We start from the raw sequence: 9,753 nt of genomic DNA on the forward strand, positions 1-9,753 counted from the left end.
AAATCGTGATATTGGGGACTCAGGGAGGCGCTTTAAGTCACAGAATGATAGAATCATAGAATCATCGAGGTTGGAAGGGACCTTCAAGATCGTTGAGTCCAGCCATCAGTCTAAGACTGCCAAAACCACCACTAAACTGTGTCCCTCAGCACCTACTCACCTTTTAAATTCTACAATTCTGTGACCAAACGGACTTGGTGATTCTATGACCAGAGTATATGCTGTGGGCAAGCCAGGCCTGGAGGGACCATTGCCCCAGTACACACAGCACTGACATTTAGCAGACCTTCGCTGCATGCCCTGGGACGGCTGCATCAGAGCAGTGTTATTCCACCTTTCATCCTGCAGATTTGGAGGTCAAAAAGTCATGATCCAGTTGCAGAGTGCATCCTCTCCATAAGTACCAGTTGTCAAGCCAAGTATCTACTTGAGAGGATAATTTAGTGGGAGAGTCCCAATGCGGTGGGTAGAGAAATGGGTTTTGCTCTTGGCTTTGCCTTGATTTGCAGACCTGGCAGGGTTATTTTGCTGCCCTGTGCCTCTCGCTCCTCTGCTACTCCCTTCCTGTTACCAAAACCCCAACAGGGCTGAGTTTTCAGAGTGCAAATTGCCTGTTGGGTCTCCAGGCAATTCAGCTCAACAAATAAATAGTAAGGAAATCTTTGCCAATTCAAATACCTATCTGAAAAACGCTAGCAATCCATAGAGGGTGAGTAGCTTTCCGCTGTGTTCTTGGCACGGGATATAATGGCAGCATGGGATTGTCTGGGCACTTTTTAGCAGCATTCTGTTAATTAACAACACTTCATTTTAATAACAATTATGTTTTCTGCCAGAGCTTGGTCCCAAATGGGCTTTTCTGCATCCCCGTGCCTGTCCTTTGCGCAGCAGATGCTTTTCAACTGCTTCTTCCTCCTCAAAGATGCCTCCAGCCCTTTGGCATCCTGGGGTCTGGAACGTGACCCACTCCTGCATTCATTATACGTATTTTTATATGTAGTCACATGCTACAACAAAATCAGGGCTCCCTTGATGGTGCCATGCAAACACCACATGGTAACACCAGCATTAGCTCTTCCTCTAGCACTGAGATAATTTGCTGAATCTTCTTTCCACCTATTGACGCATCTTGACCCAATTTCAGTTGTGTGAGAGGCTCTTCCGCACGGGGACGGTGTCTCGGTATGGTGTTGTAGACGCCCAGCCATGTGCCAGCAGGCAGTGGCCAGAGCAGGTTGCATCTCCCCAGGACGGGGGAGCTCATGGCACAGAGTGACGTGGCTGCAGATGCTGAGCTCTGCTCCTTTGTCATGCGGGACGAGGAGCTGAGCTCTGGTGTCCACAGAGCAACCTCAGTCTCTCTCCAATTTTGGGTATTGCCTCTTGCAGGAAAGGAAAAAAGAGATTGTTGCGTTTTATGGCATTCTTCTAGCTCCTGCTTTCTCTGCCGTATTACACTTTTCTTACCATTTTCAGCATTTCTTTTCCAGTGCAGAGACCTGTGGCATTCATTGCCTACTGCTCTCCATGTCCCAAACACCTGGCTTTCTAGAAACCCTCCCAGTGTGCCAAAAAACTTACAGTTTTTTGCTCAGCTTTGCTGCAGCCCTTCCAGAGGAGGCTTGCACAGTGCAAGCTTGGCTTTTTTCATTGGAAAGCTCTCGTACGCTGAAAGCCATTTGCTTTTTACATCACCGGATGTCCCCAAATTTCATGGTCAACAGGAAGCTTTGCCCCAAGAGCAGGACCTTGCAGTAACAACCTTTTAGTGCTTTGCTATTTCTTTGGGTCCAGCGTGACCTGTTGAAGTGAGGTGGCCTCAGGGGCTCCCCTGGGACTGCAGGAATATCCATGCCACGGGGCTCCTGGGTTTCTGAGCCTTCCTCTGCTCTCATCATACATGGTCACAGGTGGGAGCAGGGACAACATCCCTCTGCTGCGAGCTGGGTCAGATCTGAGATGGTCAACACACACTCCAAAATCTGGGGTACCAGGAGGTCCCAACTGGGGAAAATCATAGAATCACAGAATGGTTTGGGCTGGAAGGGACCTTTAAAGATCATCTAGTTCCAACCCCCTGCCCTGGGCAGGGATACTTCCCACTAGACCAGATTGCTCCAAGCCCCGGCCAACCTGGCCTTGAACCCCTCCAGGGATGGGGCAGCCACAGCTTCTCTGGGCAACCTGGGCCAGGGGCTCACCGCCCTCACAGCCAAGAATTTCTGCCCGAGATCTCAGCTCAATCATCTCCCCTCTTGCAGTGGAAACCCCTTCCCCCTCGTCCCATGGCTCCCATCCCTCATCCAGAGTCCCTCCCCAGCTTTCTTGGAGCCCCCTGAGGGACTGGAAGGGGCTCTAAGGTCTCCTAAGAAACCCAGGGCTGGCCATGTGCCATCCAGCTGCCCATCCTGCCCAGAAACCATAGCCCTGTCTGGGGGTTGCTCTCAGTTATTCTTCTCTCTCCACTACTCTGGGTGGTTTTCCCCATCCCCGGTGCTGCGTCAGCCTCGTGGCACTGCTGCCCAGTTGATTCATCTCATGGAGACCGGCCACCGGCCGCTTTGTGGCTTGTCCCTGCTGCTCAGGGGTTTTTGCAGCCAGGGTCATGCTCCCTGCTCTAAAATCCTCCGAGGTTCCAAATGAAAGGAGCAGGGCAGCTTTTATGGGCGTCAGACATGCCACTTCCCCAGGCAGCAAGGCGGGCATGGGAATTTGGGAGACCCTGAGGTGCCCCTGCCTCTGGATCACCCTTCTGTAAACTGCCATCCTGCTATGAATCTATCCCCTCTGGCAACAATAAGATCATGCTCATTTTATTTAAAGGTCTCTTCCAAAAAAAAAAAAAAAAGAGGTTTATTTTAAAATTAAAAAAAAAAAAAAGAGAGTTGTGACTAAAATTTGGAGAAAAGTAAAAAATCCATATCCCTCGCCCCAGGGCATCCTTCCATTGCTAACGCTGAGCCGGTTATTTATGACCCTCTTTCAAAGGTGAAGTTTTGCATTTTCCCTTAGCAAGTGTTTTCTGATTTAACGTTCCCCTGAGCTTGGGCTCTGGCTTTGATTGCCAGCTCTGCTCAAGACGTAGCCCCTGGATGAAGGGTCTCACAGCAGGAGACAAGTTGGGTACAGGTGGTGGAGCCCAGGCTGCTCCCTTGGAGATTTCCTCCAAAAGTTATAACACAGGCCACTAAGCTCACATCAGGCTTGAATCAGCTGGGGGTGAGATTTTTCCATGCCAGGAGTCCAGATTTTTATGCAGGATGCCAAAGCGTTCAGCAGCAAAGGATGACATTGAAATAAACCTGTGCATAAGTATCTTCAACACACAACAGGCGTGAAACACAGGACTGGAAGCACGAGCATAGAAGGGTTGCTGCAGCGGGTACAGAGCCATGGCTGGGGCTCACATCAACAAGACGTGGATGTTTCTGGCTTGGGAGAACTCCCAGGGGCCCCTGGAAGCACAGAGAGATGAGCCAAGGTACCACTATAGACGAACCAAGGTACCACGGTTGTCCCAGCATCTCTGTCAGCTGTGGATGCTCTCCCGTGGGACATCCTAGCGACGCCTGTGGGGCCTGGTGGGACTGAGACCTCTTTTCAGAGATGGTAGCATGTTGGAGGCCAGAAGTAGGGATGGGAAAATGAGTTTCCTCATCCCCTCAGTCTGTTATCCCCAGCCAGCTTCATTCTATGTGTTTCTTTCCCCCTGCTCCCTTAAGTGTTGAGTGCTAATTATTGCTAATTATTTACAGACAAAACCTAAATACTCTCCCACCCTATGACAGCTGGCAGCTATCCCCGGTATCTCCACAGCCTTGAGCAGATGAGCAGCCTCTGGGTTTTCTCTCCTCTTTGCAGAACTACACCAATTGCAGCTGCATCTCTGAAAACGGTTTTGCGGGGTTTGCCAAGCCCGGGACCTGCGGCACCGGCTGCTCCCACCTCTTCTTGCCTTTTGTGGTCCTGTCCTGCCTGGCGGGGATCCTGGCCAGTGTATCCCACACACCGTCCTTCATGCTTATCCTCAGGTGAGCAGACGTGGGTTGGCCATGGTCTAGGTGCAACCCAACCACACCTTTAAGCGTGGCAGAAAAGGCATCCAGGGTCTGGGTTTGGGAAACCAAGGGGTCCTTGAATTGGGGAGGAAGGTTTTCTCCAGCTGAGGGATCGGAGGGTTAAGCCACCCCAATATTGCACCTTGTGCCCAGTTCCTTTTGCTTGTTCCAGTTGCCTTTACATGGGTTTTGCATGTGTTGGTGCAGGGAATGGAGAATGGGGCTTCCTGCACGTGGTTGTCCGTCTTCTAGCCTATTCCTGGCTCAGGAGCAGGCTGTGCTTTCCTAGCAAAGACCTGGCATGTCTGGGCAGGACAGAAACACAGAGCATCTCCAGTCTCAAATGTTGAAGCAGGAGAGACCTTCAGGACTTGCTCTTGAAGACCCTGCACTAACAGAGGTCCTGCTGCCCTAAGACTACAAAGGCTCTTCCAAGGTCTCCTTGGCTGCGGCTGCTGATCCCTGCAGAGTTAAGCAGCAAATGGAGATTTCAGGCTCCTGAAGGCTCTACCATGGAGCCACCAGCGCTGCATGGCCAATTGCTCTTGCAGGCAACGTGGTGTTCACCAACAGGTTCAGGCAAAGAGCAGCTGGTGGGTGGGTGGGTGGGTGGGTGTCACACCATGTCAGGCCCCTACAGGACCTCCATCCACCGATGGGGCCGTGGGGGTCACAGGATCCCTACATTACCCTCAGCATCCCCATTCCTGGTCTCAGCACAACCTTCAGATCCAGCAGCCGTCCTGTTCCTTCTCCCCACCCACGGCTGATACCTCAGTAACGAGACGCATCATTAACTCAGCTTTAATTTAGCACGGCAGTATTTTGGCACTTCTTAATCCATCCCTGTGTTGAGTTAAGAAGTTTAATTACCTTCCTTCGCTTGAAGGATCTCGCTTGAATACAGCCTCCCTTCCCAGTGCAGACAAGCAACCTGGACTTTGGTTTCCCACACCCTTGGAAAGGTGCCTATGGGGCAGGCTGGAGCCAGCCTCGACACAAGCCCTGGGCTGATGGGGCTGGAGCCTGGGATGGGCAGGAGAGGTTGAGGCTGGGACTGTGCTGGGGAGGAGGGGAAAGTCATTGGGGAATCTCTATGTTAGTCTATAAATGATATTCCCAAGCACAATTTTGGATTGAGAGCAATGCTGAGGAGAAGGACTTGGGGGTGATGGGTGATGTGAAGCTCAACATGAGCCAGCAACATGCTCTGATAGCCCAGAATCCCCCTGCATCCTGGGCTGCATCCCCAGTAGCGTGGGCAGCAGGGCGAGGGGGGGGATTCTGCCCCTCTGCTCCGCTCGGGGGAGACCCCCCTGCAGTGCTGCCTCCAGCTCTGGGGCCTCAGCACAGGAGAGACACGGAGCTGTTGGAGCGGGGCCAGAGGAGGCCCCGGAGATGCTGGGAGGGCTGGAGCCCCTCTGTGGGGAGGACGGGCTGAGAGAGTTGGGGGGGTTCAGCCTGGAGAAGAGAAGGCTCCGCGAAGACCTTGGAGCCCCTTCCAGTCCCTCAAGGGGCTCCAGGAAAGCTGGGGAGGGACTCTGGATGAGGGAGGGGAGCCATGGGACGAGGGGGAAGGGGTTTCCAGTGCAAGAGGGGAGATGGAGCTGAGATCTCGGGCAGAAATTCTTGGCTGTGAGGGCGGTGAGCCCCTGGCCCAGGTTGCCCAGAGAAGCTGTGGCTGCCCCATCCCTGGAGGGGTTCAAGGCCAGGTTGGCCGGGGCTTGGAGCAAGCTGGGCTGGTGGGAGGTGTCCCTGCCCAGGGCAGGGGGGTGGAACTAGATGATCTTTAAAGGTCCCTTCCAGCCTAAACCATTGCTTGATTCTATGATGATTCTGTGGTCAAAGCACTCCGAACAGTGTCTTTTTAGGGAAAAGCTGTGGTTAAAACCTGTTTTTACCTTGGCTCCCAGGCATTATTAAATCTCCTTCTATGCCATGAGTGCACACACCAGGCAGACAGAGAGGAAAGGGAAGCCAAGTTCCCTGAGGTGTGCTCACCTGGAGGTCCTCTGCCACCCAGTCCTCTCCCATGTCTGACCCCAGCAGGAACCACAGCCTGAAATATTTATTTCAAGAAACTGGGGTACCACCAAAATATACACTGGGGCATCCCACCTCAAAAAAAAGCCACTTCCTCAATGGGTAAATCACTTTTCTCTTTCAGTTACAAAAAGCATCCCTTGTGTTGCTCTTGTTTGGCAGAGCCAGCGGCTATATTTGTTTCTCTTTCTGTTTTCCTTGTCCGCATTCTTTAAATTTAAAGCAAAAATACTCAGCTGAGCTCCACCCCGTCTCTTACGGAGTTTGGTAGGTTTTTCAGGCCAAGAAAAGGCTGTGGTTTGCATCTAGCCCTAATGAATGAAACTTCATTATTTTTGCTGATGTAAATGGGAGCTGCCTGGGGTCCTTGGTGGTTGGGTCGAAGGATCATTTTTTTGGGTGAGGTGCCGTAAGGCCTCATGCAATGCCAGGGAGGGAAACATCCATCTTTGCGGGAATGCCAGAGGGCACGCTTTCCATTTTGTTTTTCAGGAGCATCCAGCCTGAAGACAAATCGTTTGCGGTGGGGATACAGTTCATGCTGCTGAGAGTTTTAGGTAAATTAAAATGTGTTGAAATGCCGTCCTGGAAAATCATGTCAGCTCTTGGGCATTCGTGGGCATTTCATCCCTGAGCAGCCCCAGGGCTGCAGAAGTGCTGTTTTTTCAGAGTTACGGACTGGTCAAAGCCTGTCCAGAGCCAGGGAAAGATGCCACCTTGCAGGGTCTGGGGGGGCTGCACACGGTGGGGAGACAATGAGGCATCTCCATGGGGGTGCATCTATGCAGCTAAATAAAAGAGGACAGGGAATAAGTTCAGGTCCAGGAGGACAACCCTTGGCTGTGTGTAGATACTCCCATGTTGTCCTCCAGCATATCAGGGTGGCTGCAAACCATGCCCTGTGATCCCACTGTAGTTATTTTTCCTATGGTGAAAATTCACGTTCACCTGGAGGCCCCCAGAACGTGCCACTGCAGTTGTGGGAAGGAGGGTACATGCACGGCGCATGAAGGAGGTGAACATCATTCCTGGGATGAGTGATGGTCCCTTGCCAAAGAGCAATGATAAATAAGGACCTTCTCGCATCATGGTGGGGTGCAAACATGCAACCAGCCCTTGGTGTGCTGTGCAGGACCAGTGGCTTCATGAGCAAAGGAAACCACCCCCAGCCACTTTCCTCCCTAAGACATGGGAAAGTAACCAGGGTTGGGACTGTCCCAGCAGAGGTGCTCCCATAATGTAACAAATCCCCCTCTGACCCTCTGCTTCCAGCGTGGATGCCGGGGCCCGTTCTGTACGGCAGCGCCATCGACACAACCTGCATCCTCTGGGAGAAGAAGTGCGACAGGAAGGCGGCCTGCAGATACTACGACAATAACCTCTTCAGGCAAAGGTAGGGATGGGCAGAGGCAATCCCAGGGGGAATGTGGCATCAGGCCACCTCCAACCTGGATAAGTTGTATATGTCGCGGTAAGCGAGCAGGGACACTGGCATCCCCCTGGCCAGTGCTAACTCCCAGCAGTGCTCAGGAATGGTTTGGAGGGAAGTCATTGGCACAAGCCAAAACCATGCCAAGGACCATGCTAACTTGATGCTAGAAGACCACACAGGTCCACTTCCAGAAACACTCCCTGCGTTATAGTGAGAACAATCCTTCACCAGAACAACCTCCACAGACACATGGTGGAGTCCCCATTGCTGGAAGTTTTCAAGGTGCAAGTGGACAAGGTGATAGGTAACCTCATCTAGGCTCCCTTTCCCATGAAAAGTTGGACAAAATGATCTTCTGAGGTCCCTTCCAACCTGGGCTGTTCTATAATGCTATGATTACTTATTTCGTGAGCATAGACAAAAACAGCCTGTCCTGACACCTTCTCTTTGGAGGTAAGGCAGCAGCAGGGGTGACCCCAGCCTCAGAGCTGCCCGTGAGGTGGTGCAGAGTCCATGCCGGGTGCCTTTTACCACGGGATTCATTTTCCAACAGAACAGCCCAGCTTGACACCAAATCCAGACTGTGCACGGTGGGGAGGCTGGAAGGGAGCTGTAGGTGGTCTTCCATCCCTGTTGTAAATCTGTCGTTAAATGACGCCCTGCCCAGTAGCCACAGCAAGTCCTATTTGCCCTCAACCCCAAGACATGTTTTTATGTGCCTCCTTTTCGCCAGGAGATAAGACCTGTTAATGTAACACCAAAAGAAGTAGCTCTTCCTAGCTCTTCTTAGCTATTCCTCCTCTTTCTGCCACCCTTCTCAGGAGCCAGGCATACACCTGTTGCTTGCCCACTGCTGAGTGTGCCCAAGGAGCCCATCCCCAATGTTCACTATCTGCTGGGGGCCTGGGGACATAGGGCGTTGGTGCTTGGTGCCCTGATTTCTTGTGTTTCCACACCACAGATATCTCGGTCTCCAGTTCTTCTTTGAGGTGGGCGCTTTCCTGTGCTTCGTGATGGTGTATGTGATTCTCAGACGGCAGGAGAAGGAAGCCAGTGACACAGCAGAGACAAAGGCAGACCCAGAGAAGGAGAAACTGGCAGTAAACTCCATAAAGAGCCCAGAATCCAAAGTGTGATGCCAAAAATGTGAATTGCAATCCGTGTCCAGGGAGGTGAAGCCATGTGAATCACACAACATTTGAACTGTGAAGGATGGATGCTTGGAGAGAGAGATGATGGGGATGCTCCCTAATCTTCTGGGTGGGATGTACTACATCTGTACAGTGTGGGAGTCTGTCCATATGCTGTACTACACCTGTCATCTCCACCTCAGTGGTGCAGCTCGCTCCTTCATGTGGATTAGTCCACACACATTAACCTTTGGACACTGCAGTCTTCTGGATTTATGTCCTCCAAAGCATTTGTTCCTGCTGACAATGTTGGTGGTGCCAGCACTGAGCATTAACCATATAGCTGAAGGGTTTTGTGGTTTGTTTTGTTTTAATAAATCATTTTTAAGAAATGGTTTTGTACTGAACCCATACATCTCCATGAGTGATGGTCTGTCCTTGACCCCAAAACGTCAGTTGTGCTTGTTCCTTTTGCTTTCGTGGTGTTAGATGGTCTCTCTTTCTTGAAGGCTTCATCCAGCTCCAGCTGACATTGATGGGAGTTTTGTCCCAGGCTGTGGACCGTTGCAAGGACCAAGTCCCATGGTGCTGTGTAGATGCTGCTTTGGCAGTGAGGGGCAGGGGTGAGGATTTGGGGAGGGGAGGACATCAAAAGGAACCTCAGGTCCAGCCCAGGAGAGAAACACCAATGCCCGCAGATCTGTAGAGCTTTGGCAGCATGGCCACATTTTGCCCAAATAATAATAATTATAATCCTTATTTTTGCATTATCAGTACTTGTCACGGGAGCTTACTGAAGCATGTGAGTATTAAGGCTCCTTCCTGTTTTCCAGTTTGAGAAAGGCAGAACTTTTCCCAGGGTTGCAGGACCAGAAAGGGAGGTTGAACCCAGCAGACTGGGCAGAGCTTGTGGCTAAGCCATTTGACCACAGAGCCAGACAGCCTTGCTGTGCTCCCTGAAGGGGTTACTGTCAGATGCAGCTGTAATTACGGGGTAAAAGCCAAGTCTGGAGTTATTTTGGTGCAGCTGCCTCTGTTTCCTGCATTCTTCCCATCTCGGGGCTCCTTTCCACCCAAGCACAGATTGTGT

General features: G+C 51.6%; 1 protein-coding gene across 2 annotated transcripts in view; it reads left to right on the forward strand.

Moving 5' to 3' along the window:
* SLCO2B1 (solute carrier organic anion transporter family member 2B1) overlaps nucleotides 1–9,070 on the forward strand; it is a 62,747-nt gene extending 53,677 nt beyond the window's left edge. For both annotated transcript variants that reach the window (XM_074572224.1, XM_074572223.1), the window contains exons 12-15: nucleotides 3,862–4,031; nucleotides 6,594–6,658; nucleotides 7,374–7,494; nucleotides 8,495–9,070. In XM_074572224.1, the coding sequence (XP_074428325.1) occupies nucleotides 3,862–4,031; nucleotides 6,594–6,658; nucleotides 7,374–7,494; nucleotides 8,495–8,669 (531 nt within the window). In that variant the 3' untranslated portion in view covers nucleotides 8,670–9,070. The remainder of the gene's footprint in view (nucleotides 1–3,861; nucleotides 4,032–6,593; nucleotides 6,659–7,373; nucleotides 7,495–8,494) is intronic.
* The last annotated feature ends 683 nt before the right edge of the window (nucleotides 9,071–9,753 follow it).

Source organism: Larus michahellis, chromosome 1, assembly GCF_964199755.1.
Source record: "Larus michahellis chromosome 1, bLarMic1.1, whole genome shotgun sequence".
Taxonomy (NCBI): Eukaryota; Metazoa; Chordata; class Aves; order Charadriiformes; family Laridae; genus Larus; species Larus michahellis.